At 37.2% G+C, this 20,579-nt stretch overlaps 2 protein-coding genes across 5 annotated transcripts in view; one reads left to right on the top strand and one right to left on the bottom strand.

Annotated features, from left to right (window-relative positions):
* The window catches only part of LOC124798566 (protein O-mannosyltransferase 1), a 163,266-nt gene extending 158,018 nt beyond the window's left edge, over nt 1-5,248 (bottom strand). The window contains exon 1 of one of the 2 annotated variants that reach the window (XM_047262025.1): nt 4,822-5,248. The gene's annotated coding sequence lies outside the window, so the exon portion shown is untranslated. The remainder of the gene's footprint in view (nt 1-4,821) is intronic. The other variant, XM_047262026.1, reaches the window with a different exon arrangement.
* LOC124798567 (ATPase WRNIP1-like) overlaps nt 5,096-20,579 on the top strand; it is a 78,018-nt gene continuing 62,534 nt past the window's right edge. Inside the window, exons 1-3 of one of the 3 annotated variants that reach the window (XM_047262028.1) lie at nt 5,451-5,575; nt 8,537-8,576; nt 18,778-18,969. In XM_047262028.1, the coding sequence (XP_047117984.1) occupies nt 18,808-18,969 (162 nt within the window). In that variant the 5' untranslated portion in view covers nt 5,451-5,575; nt 8,537-8,576; nt 18,778-18,807. Of the gene's footprint in view, nt 5,576-8,536; nt 8,577-18,151; nt 18,544-18,777; nt 18,970-20,579 lie in introns of those variants that run through there. The other 2 variants (XM_047262027.1, XM_047262029.1) reach the window with 2 other exon arrangements.

Here is a 20,579-nt window from a genome sequence, read left to right on the forward strand (position 1 = left end):
ACAATGTTTTATATTACAAGTTAAAGGAAACAGTCCAGGAGTTACCAGCAGGTGTCATTAGTGTGTGACTCAAGGAACATTATACAATAGGGACATACCAAATGAGGCACTGCAGCTGTTAGGAGATTGATCTCATATTCAAGAGGATGGAGTTGTTCTCTCCAGCCATCCTGATTTAGGTATTCCTTGGTTTTCCTAGATACTAAGGCCAATGCTAGGATGGTTCCTTAATCAAGGCAACAGCCAACAACCTGTCCTATCCGCATAGACTATCCGTCCTATCCTCATCTAGCATATTATGTATGCTGTGTCTTTTTATATTTTGACCCACTGATTTCATTGTATTACCCTGACAAATCCTATATCATTTTGAGATGATCCTTGGCTGAATAAAGAGTTATAAATAAATAAATACATACATACATAAATAAATAAAATAAAATGTACGGTGCATCATAAAAGGCAGCATATGGTTGTTGAGAGCTCTCTCTCTGACAGGCATCATGCAGCTACTTCCTTGTTCGCACAGCACTATGAGGGACACATGATTGCATGTGAATATGATGACTTACTTTAACTTATATATGACAATAAGGGCGATTCAGATCAACAGATTATGAATCAAATGATAAAATTTTTATTGATCTGAATATGGCTTGGCAATGAACTGAAAAAAGCTATAATAAAGGAGTTTTAGTGGTCTTGATTTTGGATTTTTTTTAACAGCATATCTTGTTGTTTTCATTTAATCTTAGGGTTAAGTGGTTGATACTGGTACATCTATACTGATATATGAGTTTGAGTTCAGTGTTGGCAGAAAATTGGTGCAAGTTCATGATACAGAACAACAAAGTGTCAGCACTGTGGGTACAAATGGTGGTACTGGGGGAGGAGAAGCACTAAAAGTAAGAACTTAACACGAAAAAATACTTTGTGATGCAGAGATGAGTGAATCATTGCAAACACTGAAAAATATTCTAATCGATGAATTTATTTCTGTGATACCTACGAAGAATGAACAAATTCAATTCAGCAGGTGTATGAATAAGAATAAGAATCTTTATTAGCTGTTCAGTATTTTCTTATACAATGGGCTTCGTCAATAAGTTCAATTACAGTATAAAGATCGTTATATTCTTGTAACAATGTATAAATAAATCATATGAAATTTAGTGTAGTACAATTTTATATATTATTAATTTTACAATAAAAAGGAAAACATTATACAGATTTATATTAAGCAGGGAGTATTCATGTTGATGACACTATGTCATTATCATATACATGTTGATAACACTATGTCATTATCCTAAGCTATTGATACAAATTTAGGTCCTACTACAGGCAGAGGTACTGTTCTCTATGTTAAAACAGCAAATCTGCCATATTACAATCTTTAAATTCATCAACTGAGTAAAATGCTTTACCTTTGAGCCATTGACCCAATGTTGTCTTAAATTTATTTTTAGATACTGTTTGTACAATTTTAGGGAGCATATTAAACAGTTTGAGGTCTACATATTTATAACCATTATGTATCTTAGACAGTCTAGAGTACGGCAGATCAATTGTGTGGTTTCGTCTTGTATTGTGGGTGTGGACAGATGACCTAAGGGGATATTGAGCTATGTTTTCTTTTACGTGTAGTAAACAATAATGGATGTACAAACAAGGAACTGTCATGATGTCAAGTTTTTTGAAATGTTCCCTGCATGTATCCCTAGGAGATAAACTCACTATACATCGAAGAGCTTTTTTTTGCCATCTGAAAATTAATATTGAATTGGGAGAATTTCCCCAGAGCAGAATACCATATGAAAGATGGGGGTGGATATAAGCAAAATATGAATGCGGCAGTAAGTTTTGGCTGACATTACTCCTAAGCTTACAAAGTAGGAACATAGCATGTGCAAGTTTAGAACAGACGTATGTGATATTTTTATCCCAGCTAAGTTTCTGGTCAATCATCATTCCTAGCAGTTTAACGAACTTATTTTCTTTGTTTGATACCTTCAAATTAAAGAATATTTCCTAAGTTTTTGTTTCATTTATGAATAGGGAGTTTGCACTAAACCAATGAACTGATTTTTCAAATATTATATTATTTTTTTCTCGTACTGATTCAAGAGTCTGTCCCGAATTGATAAAAGTTGTATCGTCTGCATAGAGGACTGTTTTACAGGGTAAATATTGCGGCACATCATTAACATACACAAGTATGGAGCCCTGTAGCACACCTCTTTTTATTGTTTGTGGGTTTGACAGCTGCCCATTTACTCTAACAAATTGTACTCTGTTGCTTAAGTAGGATTCTAATAATTTCAAGGTGTCCTCTTCCATGCCGTAGTGTCTTAATTTCATGATCAAAGTACTATGAGATACAGTGTCAAATGCTTTACTCAGGTCTAGGAGAGTAGCACAGGAGATTAATTTATTTTCAAAGCCATCATATATATCACTAACAATATTTTCAACTGCTTTAACTGTGGATAATTTAGACCTGAATCCATACTGTGAGTTACTTAACAAATTATTCCTCTCAAAATAGTGATTCATTTGTTGGTGAACACAGTCTTCGATTATTTTAGATATTATTGGGATTAATGAGATAGGGCAATAGTTACTTGGATTTGATTTGGGAATAGTTACTGCTATTTTCAAATAGTCGGGGAAAAATCCCTTGCTGTAATATACGGTTAATGAGAGTGGTTAGAGGGGGCAGATCACTTGATATCTTCTTTATGACAAAGTTTGACAGATCATAGAAGTCCTCTTCTGGAATTACTTAGTTTTCCTATTGCTTTGCTAACATCATTTTCGGTTACTGTTGCCCAGCAGAATTTATGGACTACATACTTATTTGAACCTAGAAGAGTTTTAGTATCAAGCATGGCGTTGAGGGGAGACAAATCTTGTTGTAAACTGAAGTTAACAAAGGGTGAGTTTAAGATATCTGGGGCTATGGGTATAGCTAGTTGAGTTGTTGGTCTATTTATTTCACTTTTAATTACTTCCTAGGCAGCTTTACAGCTGTTTCTGGATTTAAGAATATAGTTATCATTCGCCCTACGTTTTGCCAAACTTATTTCAGATCTATAAATTTTTCTTATTCTAATGTACATCTCTTTGTACTCGTTACTGTTATGAGATCTGTCCTTAAACATAAGAAGCATAATCCTAATGCTGTTGAGGTATGGTGTAAACTAATTATTTAGTCTCTGTGGTTTATGAGATTAGTTATTATTCTGTCATTTTACTAATCTGGGACAACACTCATCAAATATTCTTGCAATTTCCTCTATAAATAATTTGCTTGTGTTATTCACACACATATAAAATGTCATTCCAGTTAACTGACCTTAATCTAATTCTAAACTCTCTTATGTTGCATTCATTCATAGGTCTAACAGTTTTGTGTTGTTCATCTGGAATGCTGACTAGAACTGTAATCCATAGGCCATTATGGTCAGCTAGGCCGAACTTGACTACTCCAATTTCAACATTATTTTCATGGATATTACTTATTATATTGTCTAAGCAGGCATTATATCCTGTGGGCTTATCATTTAGACAATAGCAATCAAAAGCTCTTAGGCTATCCAAGAATTCCAATATGATATGACTCTGTACCCTGATATCCATATTAATATCACCAAAAATTAAGATTCTTTGGTATTTATATTTAGGCTTAGTTAGTAAGACTAACAGTTTTTTAAAATTTACCATAAATTCATATTCACTAGAAGATGGTGTGCGATATACAGATGCAACAATAATATTATGTTTAGGTATATGTACAACTGCAGCCTCAAAGATCATGTCTATACACAGGTCTGTTACATCAATAGTAAAGTATTGTAGATTTACAACAAGAACAGTTATTGTGTACTGAATAACCATGAATCTTTGCTCAGTGGATATTTGAACCGGTACCTAGAATTTTGTCTGTGCCAACCAGTATAGTGCAATGCAATTTGAAATACAATAACAATTTTCAAACAATACTTCCTTGTAATTATAATAATAAATGCACAAAATTCCACAGATTGTGTATTTCAGTTTTCTTGCGGTAACACATATAAAAATTTACTGTAACAGCTACTACACAAATACAATGTCTAACAAGCTGAGAGGAAAACCACAGGATAAGTGAATGTCTGTATGCTCTGAAGAAGAAAAAGTTCATAAGCTGAATTACGTTAAGTTGTGGGGAACTGAAGACATGGTGACCGCAGCTACCCGTTGTTGAGGTCTAAGTGACTGTGGGGTAAAAGTACCTGTTGGAGGGACAATACTCTTACAGTAGGAAATTCAGAAATGAAGTATGGTGTGGGAGAGAGGAGAATATAGATTCAATATGGCTTGAGTTTTGGTAAAACTATTTATTCTTTTTCAAATTTTTTACAAGATCTTTAAAACGAATCAGAAGAAATTTAAAAAATGAATAATATTTAAGATCTGATATTGCTTTTTTCAGTTTCCTCTCTCTGAATCTACGTAAATTTTTTATCTTTCCAATGTTGACGCCGTTAAATATAGTTGGCATGGAATGTTTCCTTATTTAGACTAAAGTTTTAAACATAATCAACAGTCGATTTTTGCAAACATGATGTTTCAATAATACAAAATGAAATATTCAATTATTTATAGTTCTTCTTAACGTCACCTTGCGCAACAATCACCTGCCCTATACAGACAACAATTACTAAAAGATCACATTGCTCCCCGGGAATCTACATAGGCATTTCTACTAACATGAAAAAAAGCATAATTCATTTGCAAAGAAATAATTAACAGAAGTAGATTCTTTGCCCCTCTTACCTCATCTCTGTCGGACATACAGGGTTTCAAAGTATCGTAGTTTTCTATTCTCCCTTTAAGATGTGCTCCTTCCTTACGTTGTTCCTCCTGGTGTTGTGTTTTACTTTTTCCCATTTTCTTCGTGACTTTTGCTGAATTCTGATGCTTCCTGCATCGTTTTCCATCATCCATTATAGTCAGTTACAAATAAAACATTAATTCTAAAAGTTACTCACTAAAACAAATGCATCCGTATTGTTAATACACATATCAATCAACGTAGACACGCAGCTACCCTACGAGTAGGTCACTCACTCTACCGCAGGAATAACGGGACTTACGTTATGCAGCTCTGAAAATTTTTATTGGGAAAATAGTGTTCTGTGTCAATTACATAACCGCATAATGAAAAATCTGATTAGTTCGCTAGTGATTTGTCACAACAACCACACTAAAACTTAAAAAAGCCGCTAACTATACTTTCGTTACATACAAAATCTTTGGGATCGTAGTACATCTTTGATAAAACGAGGGAAAGATGAGTGAACAGAGCGAAAACGAAGTGAATTGTCCCGTCTGTGGAAAGAAGTATCCTGTTGTAGAAATAGAGTGTCATGTAAATAAATGTTTATTTCTCAGTTCGCAACAATCGGAGCAATCGGGCAGTAAAAGATCATCAAGTCTGCAGCAAGCAACGCCGAAACGTCACAAGAGTAGTGATGCATCTAGTGTATCCAAATGTCTTATCAGCGAAACCGATTTCGAAAACAGTAAGGTAAAGTATATTTTAATTTTTAACAAAGCTGTCTTATATGAATAGAGTGCAGTATTCAGATTCTGCGATCCATCCCAACGGACATAGCGAGTTTTATTGTAAGAGGGTAATTGTAAACATCAAAATTAATGACATGGTGTAGCTGTAGAAATGAAACATATACTACTATACAATATGAGCCTATATAATAGTGGCAGAAAATGTAACCCTCGAGCGGGTGCGCACATTGTACACATGTATAGAATAGGTGTCTTTACGTTACATATATGATCAAAATCAGTTTAATCTTATTTTATTTAACCAACAAGAAGATAAAGTTACACAATACTAGATTAACCAGTTTTATTAAACAATAATGAAATAAATTTTCACTACAATTAGGGTTTATTGTTAAATTGTGAAAGAACGTTCAAATCCCCATTCATTGTGTCAATTGGAGGGGAATTACTGATTTCTGACATTGTATGCATATTCCTTGACCTTTTTTCGTAACCTTTCTTAGTAATTTTGAGAAGTTTTTGTAGTGTGCAAGTACTGCACGATCCTTGTTTGTTCTTGGCATTTTTCATTTGTGTACATCAGCAACTAAAACAAAATTCTCAGTTTTTTACGTTCACACATGTAGAAATAAAATAACAAAACAATTGCTTTGTTAAGATAAAGGAATTATTACTAACTAAAAAGGAAGCTATTAATTTTATTATTGTAAGGACACTACTCCTCTTAGGCCAATGTATCACACAGACGATTTCTTTTCTTTTAATCTTGTTGTAGTACACTGTAACTGTAACACCAACTTAGATTGCAGATGTGCTGGATCTTAAAAACTGTACAAGGAACAGAAACACAAAACACACAAAAGAATTTAGCATAGTGCCCTTGACAACCTCGACTATGAGCACAGCGGCATACTGCAAGTATGTAGATCGTACTTTTCCCCACATTGTAGAGAGAGATGGTTTTCCTTCCAACCTAAAAAGCAATTTTGGTGATGACCACATTTCAAGTTCAGTAACACGCAACCTGAAGTTCACTGAACATAAATTATCAGTTAATATTTTTTCACTGCAAGCTCTCCAAATTAACTGCTGTGTAGGTTTCTTAATTTCAGAACATCAAAACTAGGACCGCCAAATGCAACCTGTGAAACAGGGCTATAAGATTTGAAAGAATCGAAATTTTTAGCCAATTATTTTATTTATGATCGCGTGATAAATATACTGAATCTGACATTGTGCTTTTCACAGTTTTTGTGCTGAAACTAAAAAAAAAAAAAAAAAAAAAAAAAAAGTACTAAATTCAGTAGTAGATACAATTTTGCACTTTTTGCACTAAAATATTTTTATAGTGGTGCAAAAGAAGTGTGTATTTGGCATTCCTTTCCCTCTCCTCCCACCCTTGCGGCAACATGGTGATCCAGTGGAACCCCAGAAACAGCTGCTGCAATTGGCCAGTGCCCAGCCCCTACCTCTTGACCCACTGAAATGTCAATCAAAAAGTAATTTTAATCGAAATATACAACAGAACCTTGTGTCAAGTCTAAGAATAACCCCGAGGTTTTTGTTTGATTGTCCACTGAATTTAAGTCATGGTGTGTCATGTTGAAAGCAGCTATTTCAGTTGAATGCTACAGCCTGAAGTCATGTTGACACACAGAAATATTATTTTAGTTGAAGAATGTAGTCAGTTTAGGAAGGAACACTTCTTCAATAACTTTCGAAAACCCAACAGTAGTGACTCAGGCCTATAGTTACTCATACAATTTCAATCACCTTTTTTGTATAGGGGTATTGCTTCTGCTCTTTTTAGCTGCTTTGGAAAACCAGGATGAGGATGAATTGCAGATACCTAACGCAGGAAGGAGTATGTGTCTCGCTGATATTTTTATTATATGATCTGGGATACCATTGGCACCAGGTGAATATTTACTCTTCAGTGAATTAATGATATTTAGGAGTTCAGTTGGGCCTGATGTACTGAGAAACATGTATAGATTGTTTATTTCAATGCATCACAATTGGTGCAGTTTTATATTGGGTGAATTTCCAAAATTTTCCTTCACTAATTTATCAGCAATAGTTGTGTAAGAGGAATTGAAATCTTTGCAATTGCCATATGATCAGTTAAACTTTTTTCATTCTGTGGTAACACACTATTTTTTGGGGGTGTGTTCTTCCTCGTAAGACACTGTGCAGCTTTCCACGTGGAGGGTGAAGTCGGGTAAGTGTAACCATGGGGTTAGTGTAACTATGGCTTATGGTGCCTTAAAGAAGCTGTATTTTTACCTCTGACCTATCACACATGTTAATTCACTCCTTTCTTTGTTATATTTAGCCATAAGTTGTCAAATCTGACATAAATTGGTAATTAATCTTTGGACTTGAATTGATGTCTACATTTTCACTTTGTGAGTGAGTGACATGCTCAGAATTTGGTGGTCTGTCATTTTTGCAGTTTTAAAGATAACTACACAATTTTTTGGCTACAAATTAACTTTTGCATGATAATTTCAAATAAGAGATTCATTTTACTCTACTGATAAAGAAAGCTCTTGAAATGCCAGGCATGGTTACACCTACCCCAACTTTTTCCCATGTGGGGCAAGTGTAACCAGGGGGGTTACACTTGCCCCAAACAAACTCACTGGAACAGATTTATTTATTTAAGCCATAACCTTGTTTTTGCTTCACACTAGATTAACTAAACTTGCCTTCCTGTACATATGGATATCAGAATACCTGACGTGCTGGATTTTTAAGCCTACTGAGTTTGTGTGAGATATATTTTATTTTTTATTTAAGTTTACTATATTTTTAAACCACATTTCCTTTTATAAAATATGACACAGCACTGTAAAGAATGCCACAGTTTCAATTACAGTACAGTATGTGAAGCATTGTTTGACTGACAACAATGTTGAGCAAGATAATTCATTTCTGTGTTGTCTTTTCGTGTGTGCAGGTGTATTGAGAGGTTGGACTACTGAAGGCTCATCAGCAAGGTTAGAATGTATTTCTCTTAGAAAAATTAGTTACACATAGGTAAACCTAAACTTTCATAACTTATCTATCCCATTGTTAAATTGTTTTATTTCAGATTTGTGACTTAGTGTGGTAGGCCAAGTTTTATCTGTGAAACATAGTGCCAAAATGGTTAGGAACTACTAGAGGAAGACTAACCGTGCTACTTCGTACACAAAAGAACAGTTTTCCAGTGCAATTGATGATATACAAAGAGTAATTTGTACTATACATCAGGCTAGTGGTCATTCCATGTCAATTCAACCAATTTGAGAAAATGTTCCAGCTGATAGTCTCAGTTTTGATTGAAATTAAGCACACCAATGCTACCGAGTGTGGAACACTCATGTACAACATTTTAATTTCCCCTGCCAAATAGTTCCAGAATTATGGCTTGTGAAAGAAAGTGGTGTGACCCGGAAATTGCAACCCGCATCTGACAATCTATCTTCAGACCCAACTTCAAGTCTTAATAACTTTGGAACTATTCCGCACAGTCGAGTAACATTTTTACAACCCAGTAACATCCACTTAGAAAACACACTCTATGAATCAAAACACCAACAACATATTTCTGTGTGAAAATAAAAAATTCCAAAATGTGATTAAAAAAATGTAATACAGTAAAAGGTACATATTATAGGTGCCCTCTATGCCAAATATAATTCACTCAAAAAGGGTATATTTTTTTTGGTGGTAATCTTAATGTGGTCTAAACAAACACAAACTCATCTTGCCCATATCAGTCACACAAACAGAGTTACATGCACATGAAAATCCAAAAATTTGAAAAACTACCTGAAAAACATGGATTTTCTATGTGTGGTAGCACAAAAGGGACAGGTGATATCCAAGCCAAATTTCAAACACTGGATAAGTAGACCATAATATAATACGTGGAAAAATTTCAACTTGTTATTGCAAGGCATTTGTGTGCAATAAAAGTTGACAGAGATGTATTTGGTTACATTTCTTTTAACATGATTTAGAAAATAATAGTGATGATGCAGACAGCTTGTTTCAGATAAAGCTGCAGCAATTGTTGGGAACCATTAGGCAACAGAAAGTTAAACAATGGTAGTTTTCAGGGACAGAATGAGTCATTGTTAGGCAGGAACAACAAAGGAAACAAGCAACAATTACAGGTTACTCATGTTTTTAAGATTCTACTTCAGACTGGTCAGTACTGTTGTGGAAAGTCAGTATGGAGGAAGAAGAGTGTACTAGTGGTGGTTTTGTTCAAACAAGTTGCAGTATTGGTAGAGCACAAGCATCTGAATGTCATAAAACAACATATGGAACAAAATGTGGCATTCACTTTGTACTGTATGATCTGGATGAATCGGACCAAGATTTGTTGCTATGGAAATCCGGGATACACCCTGTGGGCACAAGAAGTACAGTTCCAGGAAACTTTAGTGTTTGTTATCATCATATGAAAGTGTTTCTGGATAAGTATTCTTTCCTACAAAGAAGTTGTTTTGATACATTTCTGATTCATAAGAAGACAGAGAAGTGTAGCGTCAGAGAAATTGATACAAAATCAGTATTGAAAATGAATCAGTGCATGGGAGTTAATAAATACGAAACCAGGACAAAAGTTACGTTACAGGTGTGTTACACTGCTAAAAAATGAAGAATATTCTGATAATTTACATGACAGTGACAGAGAGATCAGCCACCTACAACCACAGCAGATGAGCAATAAAATATTTCAGTGACTGCTCTTGCTTTGTCTCCCATGAAGACACACAAAGATGGGAAAAGACAGGCCCAGCTATGGTAGAAGAAAACTACAAGAAGCTCAAATGGAATTGAAACACAAAGTAGCTGACACACTAATGGTGGAAGAGGAAGAACTATCTGCTCCAAAGAAACAGAAATCATGCCAGAAATGCTCTGGTTTGGACAAAATTGTGCACAATTTAAAAGAAAAATGTGACATATCCACACGCCAGAAAAAAGTAGCTATTCTTACCCTTGCACCTTCCAGCTGGTCTATTGACTACACTGCAAAGGAATTCATTGTTTCTACATATATGGTAGAGCAAGCTACAAAAATAAAAACAACCCAAGGAGTGCTTCCACAACTTCAGCAGGCTCAGGGTAAGCAATTGAGTTTAGAAATAAGGGTGCTAGTGTCGGAGTTTTATGAAAATAATGACTACATCCGAATAATGCTTGGAAAAAAATACTATGTAACGGTGAAAATGGGAAATATACGTGTACAGATGCAAAAAAAGAACTATATGTAGAATTCAAGGAAAAGTATCCCAATACCAAAGTAGGTTTATAATCTTTTTTCAATCTTCGGCCAAAATGGGTTGTGTCTGTAAGTGCAAAGGGCACACACAACAATGTAATATGGCTGTTGTCTTGTCTTGCATTAACAAAACCTTGATTTCTGAATTACGTTCCATAAATTATAGAAATTCATTAAGTCTCTGAGGTAGCCTTTACAAGGCATCTGCAATTATAAAATGGTTGCCTTTAATATATAAGATCTCAAAGTAGAATTCTTGCAAATACAAGCATCATTCTCTGGTGTAACAGCTTGTAAGTTAAAAGAAAGGACTAGGACTGATCGCAGAAAACTACCCCACAGGTAGTATTCAAACTTTTGAAATGCCCATATTACTGCAAGAGCCTTGAGTTGTGTTATCAGGGTGTATACGAACTGGGACAATCGGGAGAAAATCGGAATAAACCCGAGAATTCTTTAGAATTCCGTGAATTTTTCATTGTTTTGGTTTTCAGTTAAATTTTTGTGTTTTTTGATTGGTAAGAACCAATAATCTAACAATTACTCAATCCCGCTACTGCAGAATAATACTGTAGCAACAAAACATGAACGAGAGAAAAAAAAGAAAATAAAACTTAAGTTGCAAAGTAAATGCGCCGTATACAACAACAAAATATTGTTCATACAAGCGTCTGCACAGTGTGTCAAAGGCTTAGGAAGACTATGCATTGCTCCATAACAACAAATTGCCTTCGATTTGCGTGACGGGACAACTGTTTAAATTAGAGTCGTTTGAGCAGTTGCGGGCAGACTATTGCGCATGCACAGTTTAGTTGCGTATGAGTTGTACCTTCTCCCGCTTCTGGTTACAGAAATGTGCCGGGCGCCACTACCTAACATTGCCCCGGTTTGGAAATACAGTAAATTTGGGGCTGATGCACAGAGCAGTCAGAGTTGTGGTGGGGAGGTGGGTTGTTTCGTCTTCGTTCATTGCTCTCACCATAATTGATGATGAAACGGATTTTGTTGGCCGGGAGCTATCAAATGACTTGAAATGCGTTCGCTTAGTAACGGAAGGCAAAAACATGTTACTAGTTTCAGATTTTATTTCCACTTTTCTGACAGTCAAGCATTAATCGTCTTGCAGAACAATGAAGTTTTTTTGTCTGTTTGCTAAAGAGATTTAGCTTTTATTAATCTTTTCTGCTGAGGCAGTCAATTTATTTGAAACGAAGTGTTTAATTTCACACTCTTGAGTGGTTTCAACTGTTCGCTTTATTTCAAGTGCATGTATGGCATTCTACCATAATAAAGAACCAATCATGAAATATTACAGCACTGGTACTCCAAGAAAATTTACATCCGAATATGGACATACGGATGTGCACTTTATGCCGAATTATGCATTTTAGTGTGGTTCACGAAATTCTGATGTTCGTGAAGTATCCTGTGATGTCTTGTTTCTTTTGTGACATAATGTAAGGTCTTTTAATGTTTTACACGTACGAACATATGGGCTTCCTGCGTCATCGTAGCTGCGCAAGCGAGGTGACGCCTGTTATCTTGCGCTCTCTTGCAACTGCTGAAACGAACCTATCCCTGACAGGTTGCGGGAAAATATTAGCGTTACATTCAAAGCTGAAAAGCGTTATATTCAAATTTGTGTGATGTATCTTAACTTAAACCATGAACTTTTCTTATTTGTGTGTTCGCGCTACTGAAGAGTGATCTTGCTATTAGCTGACTACATCACGTGTCCTATGCTGTCATCAGCGGGCGAGATCAAGTGACATGAGCTATGACTGGCTTACAAAAGTGCATCGCAGTCTCGATTTCAATCCTTCAGAAAGTGACATGCGGTGTTTGGTGGAATTCAAATTTATACCTTCGTAATACGAAAATATTCAGCATACAACCCCCCCCCCCCCCCCCTCCGCCACTCTCTCGGGAGTTTCGTTTTCTGAAGTGCCGTGAAATTCTACGTCGGTATATAAAACCATAAACATTCAAAGGATTGATGAGTTTTACAGTGCCGAGGAAGAGTATACTGTCACTTAACACGGAAAAATTGTATTTTCATCCTGGAGAACGTGTATTTTTAACTGGGAAATCCGGAATTTTTTTTCTTTGTCCACGTATACATTCTGGGTATGGAATATGACCGTTCAGTCTCGGATAATGTTCGACAAGCGAAACTAATCACCTTGAGGTTAAGTTTCCCAGCCTTGTTAGTGATCTGGAACACAAGCAGCTTAGTGTAAAATATTGACATTCAATAGGTCTTCCTTTATGCTGTCAGAATCAGCCTGACGCTGGTCGTCAATATCCATGGGTGGCTCTTTCTTAGAAGAAAAGTTGTTTGGGTATGAATTTTTTAAAAAATGATACTAGGCCTAGATATGCCTTTAGCTGATTCTTATTCTGGGCTGCACTACAGTGTCTGATTGCGTCAAGTTTCTGTGGGTTTGGGAGTATACCTTATTGAGATATTATGTGGTCAAGGAATTTAACCTTTTCTTTACCAAAACGACATTTCATTAGATTGGCGGCTACTCCAAACTCCGAAAATCTGTATAGGACTTGCACTAAGAGTCTTTGATGTTCTGCCCAGATGAGGGTAGCTATTAAAGGATTGAAACTTCCTGGCAGATTAAAACTGTGTGCCCGACCGAGACTCGAACTCGGGACCTTTGCCTTTCGCGGGCAAGTGCTCTACCATCTGAGCTACCGAAGCACGACTCACGCCCGGTACTCACAGTATTAAAGGATTGATTTATTGTAAATTTATGACACTAACCCACTATATTACAATGGAATATTGTGGTACAGTCCCACTTAAGTGTCCAACAGTGAAAAAAGAAAAATTATAAACAAATTAAGCCAGAGGTGCATACTTGAAGGAAATTTTGAGTAAGCTCATAAAGGTAATGCACATCTGTTTTGATGTTATACACTTCACACTTTACTTCACAGACCTCGGAGACGATCTGGAGACCTCTATTTGCATCTTCAAAATCGTGTATTGCCATCTCTTGCACCAAAGATGGCATTTAACCTTTCAGGCATGCTCCTGATTAATGTGGGAATGCTCTATTGATGAAACATATCCTATTCTTACAGAAGGGCATTCCATAATTCCTGTAGGGTCTCTGGATACTGCTGATGGACTCCTCTCCCCAGCTGGTCCCAAACGTGCTCAGTAGGATTCAAGTCAGGGCTCTGAGCAGGCCAACCCATAACATGAGTCCCTGTTTCATCCAGGAACTCTTGGACATTTCTCACAACATGTGGACTTGCATCAGTGTAAAATCGTCACCAATAAATGGAGTGAAAGGCACAACATGGTTCAGAAGGATTTCTTCCATGTACTGATGTGCGGTAAGGCTCCAATACTCCATGAAGATCAATTCCGCCCTTGCAGCTGTATTGGATTCCTGCTGACACCATTACAGAAGCAACCTGAAAGGGCATCCTGGGTGAGACTGTGCAAGGGGAATACCTTTCCACTGGCCATTTCCATACCCTCTCTCTTTCATCAGGTGATTGGAGGCCAAATCACAACTCACTGATGAATAACACTTCATCGCGCTGTTTTACTGTCCAGGCAAGATGTTCCCTTGTGAAATGTAGTCAAGCTGAGCAATGCTCTCTGGTGAATTCCGGACCTGTAGGAGATTTCTGGACTGAAGAGTGACTTCCTCCAGTCTTCAAATGGTTCTCCCACTAACTATGAGCCTTTGAACGTGGTGGAGTCGATTTCGTGCTTAAGTTGTGGTGGTGTGACGATTGCGGAGAGCTTGAAGTTGTAAAAAGTGGTCATCTCTCTTCAATGGTGCTCACCTCGGGCCTGTTCCTGGTATCCTTGCAAAGCCTCCAGTTTCCCTGTACCTTTGTACAGTTCTGGAAATCGTGGAAGGTGTAGTCCTCAACATTTCTGCAACGTAATGCATGCTCCAGCCACCTTCCACCAAAGCAACAGCTTTCGCAGCTTGTTCAGTGCTTAACGGCATCTTTACTCCAGGAAACTGAGTATGACGATCACAGAAAGATCCTACAAACACATGTGATTTGAAAGGGAAACAATTCACGATACAACAATAAGTGCTACAAGAGCGGGAAAAAATTTTTCACTCACATTAAGTGATGCATTTTCCAGATTGTGCAGGAAACAATAATTCAGGCTAGTGCAATAACCAATCAACACTTCATTGTTTGCTCGCAAAGCAACGCCAATAACATACCATGTCCCAAAAAATTGGTCGAAGTGCTTCACTTTGATTAAATAGATAATTACACATCATTTATTGGGTGTTGCGTTTTTCGTGCTGGTAAGTGTATTATTATGAGATGTTTGACATCAAAAAATTTTAATAATTGTTACTCTAGGTTGTCAGGGCACGCCCTAACTGGCAAAATTATTTTATTTATCACTTGTGCATCAAGCATGGGGTGGACACTACTATCCAGCTTACCAACAGCCAAGATAGGACTACAGTATGGGGAGAGAGAAGGCTGCATAACTTCCCAATCTCTCATTCTATGAATTTTCCTTCTCACTGCCTCCTCCTTCACGCAGTGAATGGGTTATGAAGAGAAAAAAGGTTAATGGGAGTACATCTCCATTAATGTTTATATCTTTTTATTACGCCAGGGTGTCTCCCAAAAACATATGCATATCTGTCAGTTCCTGAAGCTCCTCTTTTTGGTCTTCGGTGAAACACACAGATTCGCTTACCTTGTTGTGTATGATGTTAGGCTCTATGTACTCTTATGGTAGATGAACCTTTGTTATTAAAAAAAAAAAAAAAACAGCTGGGTAAAATAATTGTATTTGGATATTTGAGGTGTGCTCTTGTTTATTTCCTTTGTCTGTTTTAACCAAATCTGCTGAGAATTGTGGTCATAGATTTATTTTCTAAAAGTGTCCATACAATTAAGGCATTTTCTTATCAGTTTCTCAGCCACTAAGAGAATACATTGTTAAAAAAATTATTAATTTTAACACGGGTTAATTTTTGCAGTTTGACTCCCTTGCTTCCTACTGCTGTCTATATTTTGCAGTTCTGAACTTGAACTGTTGGTATGCAGCCTCACATTTGCAATCCATCAAATAGTCCATGAGGTATCACGTTCTTGTTGTGGCACTGATACCTAGTAACATAGGTACATTTATTTGGGCATTAACTATTGCTTGCACTGTTTCCTCAAATTCCCTTTCATGGTTAGTGGTATCTTCCTGGTACAATTCATCTTTGATATCTCCGCTGTGATCATATGTAGTAAAACAGTTTTTAAGTAGTAAATAGTCTTCACGGGTGTGCTGCCGGATGATGTTGTGCAAATCCCACAATATTTCCTCGGAGCAACTGTCAGACATCATCAGGTAGTTGAACCTCGCTGGTGGCTAGGTACGACTGACAAGATCCGCATGTCGACACCGCTGTATATAGAGCACGCACGTGAAGATTGCGCAGGCGCGGGAACCACGCATGCGCAAAAATTTTGCAGATAGATGGCGCCAGACTCAAACGCCCTCTGCCGGGAAACGCAGAGCGGCCGTTCTGTGCGTGCGCTGACGCTGTGTTTACTAACATGCTGCCAAAGTTATGACGGGTCTATTATCGAAAGCTCTTTGCTTTCTCATCGTGATTTAACAGCAGCCAATCCAGGGTTCTGGGCTGTACTCAATTGAAATCCTGCATCCCTGTTGATAAAGTTATCAGCTGTACGGATATGTATTGCTTCTTTAATGATGCAATCCCAGAAAGAGGATGCTGGGAATAAAACTTCCATCTTTTCATAAATCATGTGATGTCCTGTGTTCAGACAGTGTTCTGCATGTCTGACCTATATATGCCGCCCCACACTGACAAGGAATCTTGTACACACCACGTTTCCTCAGACCGAGATCATCCTTAACCGAACCTAACAGGTTCCTCAGCTTTGCAGATGGTCGAAAAACACACTTGATGTCATATCTTGCGAGGACTCTTCCGATTCTTGACGACATGGCACCAAAGTACGGCAAGAAGGCCAAGGTGGTGGGTGTCTTCGTATCTTCATTCTGCTCCCTAGATTGAACTCACTTGGGCGTGAATGCATTACGTATCTGTCTCTCAGAATAACCGTTTTGACGGAAGACTGTCATCAAATGTTGCATCTCACTCAGCAGGCTTTCAGAGTCAGATACCACACGCGCTCTATGAACTAGCGTACGTAATGCACTACCGCATTGTGGTGGATGATGGCAGCTTGTGGCCTGCAAATATAGATCTGTATGCGTTGGCTTGCGGTATATGCTGTGTCCCAAGGCTCCATCTGCTTTCCTTTGTACCAAAACATCAAGAAAAGGTAAAGTGCCATCTTTTTCCACTTCCATAGTGAAGTTAATATTCGGATGGAGTGAATTTAAATGTTGAAGAAACGTAGGTAGAGTATCCAGTCTGTGTGGCCACACCACAAACATATCGTCAACATACCGCAGAAAACAAGAGGGTTTGAGAGTAGCTGACTGTAGTGCTTTATCTTCAGAATCCTCCATACAATAATTGGCCACCACAGGAGAAAGAGGGCTCCCCATGGCGACACCATCCATTTGTTCAAAATGTTGGTCTTGAAATAAGAAGTATGTCGAAGTAAGCACATGTTTAAATAGTGCCACTATGTCGTCCTCAAACTTGTTACTAATAAGTTCTAAAGAGTCCTGCAAGGGCACCTTTGTAAATAAAGACACAACATTGAAGCTTGCTAAGAGATCTGATGATTGCAGTCTAAGAGTTTTCAAGCCTCTCCACCGTTATGATGGCAACAATATTCCAATCATGAAACGAAAACAGTTACAACAATTAATACTACTAAAGATTACAAAATATGCAATTATATAACATTTAAAAAATAACTTCATACTTCCTCTCTATAGCACCCTCCAAGAAGCGGTTGCCATTGTATAAAAATAGAATTAATTTGGCGAGAAAGAAAGGTATAGTGACAGTATTTTACCCAACAGTGCCTGTCGATTGGTAAATTTATCCCCTCACAAACACCATGCTTTCAAACTTCTGCAACGTGAATTCGAAATGATTAGCCTTGAAAGTTCTCTTCCTATTAATGTAAATACCTCTTCTCTCTAGTAGTACGACAGTGCCGATGACGTGGGGGTCGTCTTCTGCAGGATTATTCCCGTGCATCCGAAGATTTGCTGCAGTGTTTCATGATGCGCGTAGAGGGGAACATGTGTATTTGAAATTCGTAGAAATAAAATTCTTCCCTTTCACAAGCTATCCAACTTTTAGTTGTTGGACGCAGAACAAATATACGTCCATACACCATGGCAGACAAGAACGGAAGAGCTATGTTACTAACATTAAAACAAGAGAGATGGTGTAAAAAAATCTGAAAGTATATCATTTTTAATTTTTCCCTCGCCCTCACAGATTACATTAATGCGGTGTAACATGAATCGATATATCTTTGGCACTTTCAACTGGTTTCCAGTTAAACCTATCCTACAACTGAGCTATGGTAGCCAGTCGGCAGGAAATTAGCAGACTAGGTTTATCGTAACAACTGAGCTATTTTTCATATGTATCGCTTCAAGTTAAGTTAAAATAAGCATAATGGGTAACATAGACAGTTCATTTACAACCAAGGATTAGACAGATCTATCAAACATAAGGAGGAGACATGGTGGAGAGACGTCCCCCCGGGTAAGTTTAAAAGTTTTGAGCCCATGATTATACCCCAGCTTGCTAACGAACTGAATCATTTTCCATTTTATTTATTACTTGGATCTATGTTTGTACTAACTTTGTGTGTTTCATAGGCACATAACAAGTCTGAAGTGTTGTAGGGAGTACCTTACTCATGTGACTAAGTGTTCTTTTAAGTTATCAACCTAATAGTGTGAGTGCATAATCTGATTTTACTGTGCTTTATTACAGGATGAAGCATGCTCTGTGTTTGAGGACATCATGTCAAGTTCTGTTCCATTGGCAGAACAGATGAGACCAGTGGACATATCCGAATTTGTTGGCCAAGAGCATGTTTTGGGTTCAAACATGATCCTGCGAACATTGCTTGAGAAGAAGGATATTCCCAGTATGATACTCTGGGGGCCTCCTGGCTGTGGCAAAGTAAGTTGTAGCTCAATCTGTCCTTTACAATTAATGTGTTTGTATGTTGAGACATAGTGAATTTTCTGTCTTCAACAGTTTGATTTGTCATCATAAAAATTGCCAATGCAGTAATAATATTTAGTTTGTACTTCCTGTGATCCATGGTTGCAATAGTTACCAAGCATGTCAGAGGTAATGGTATGGCTGGTAGATTCATATGTAAATAAAAGCCTAATGGTTTCAGAATTGAAATATTTCTGTAGGTCATACATGACATATCACACAAACCCCCTCCACTCTTTCGCACCCCAATCATGGACTGGTATTGATATTGATTTGAACAGTATCACCTTATGTGATTGCCTCTCAAGTGTGTTATTATTGATATGATGTCACTCCTGACATTACTGGATAAGATAATTTATTAATGGTTAATAAAATAAGACATATTTTAGTAAAAGTCCATGAACTGAAAAAAAATGTGTAGTTCATACTTGTAGGACTTTTAGAGGGAAGTGAGTACATAATATTTTGAACAGAAACCGATGTCTGGAAACGTACCGTTTCCATTCCGTGGTGGTCTGAACTCAGTTGTGTATAACGTCCACCGTTGCTGAGGGAAAGAGAGAAGTCTCAACAGTATGCAATAGGGTAGACATGATGATGTATACTACTTTTTGTAGTGTTGTTTAATTTATGACCTCTTGCAGAGGCAGAGGAAGATGTGTTGGCTTATGTTCTGGATGCTGCACTAAAAATTGGAGAGATACTAGGTGGGATGGAGAGTGTGTATCAGAATATGCTTCGTATGTACAGTTCTGTAACAACATTGCGCCACTGTTGTAATGCATCAGTACTGTTCTGTACGTACAGTGTACTGGGAGTTTTTTTGATTTGGAATTATGTAAACATGTCATGTTTAAGTGTTAATACAATCAACTGTGCTTAATTGATAGATGGATGTTTCGGTATGTTTTCTTACGAATTGTACCTGACAATTGTATTGCATCATGCCTAATTCAGTTCCCCAAGCAGAATTGGATGAGTTAAACATCTGAATTAAAACTGTCACAGAACGAAAGTAGTAGGTTTCCAGACATGAGTTCATATTCAAAGTATTATGTACTCACTCCCACCTACCCTTCTACAAATCTTAGAAGTTTGTAATGGGGATTTCCGAACACCCTATGGGATTGAACCCAGCACCTCCAGGGTCAGAATCTGGTGGTGTGCTCACAAGATTACTCAGCTGTCTGTATTTCAGTTTATTATTAGCCCATGTTTCAAACTGAAAGAACTCTATCTCAAAGGTTCAGGTATTCAGTTGAGGCACATTGCCATGCATTAGTGGGCCAGTTGGTAACATTAACCACAAAGGCTATCTTCTTCCAAAGGGTGTCTATAGCTCTGTTCTAGAGATTGCATTAAAGAATTTTTCAGACAAATACAGTTGATGGTGTACATTATAAAATATTCCAATAAATTATTTTAAAAAAAGAAAAGTTAATAAGAAACAAGAAAGATAAACATGAAACAGAAGATTGGCATTCTTTAAGACAAACATTCTTCAAGATACATAACAATTGTTGTGTAATCACTATCATTGAAAATACTGGCTGTTTTGTCTG

This window comes from Schistocerca piceifrons, chromosome 5, assembly GCF_021461385.2.
Source record: "Schistocerca piceifrons isolate TAMUIC-IGC-003096 chromosome 5, iqSchPice1.1, whole genome shotgun sequence".
Taxonomy (NCBI): Eukaryota; Metazoa; Arthropoda; class Insecta; order Orthoptera; family Acrididae; genus Schistocerca; species Schistocerca piceifrons.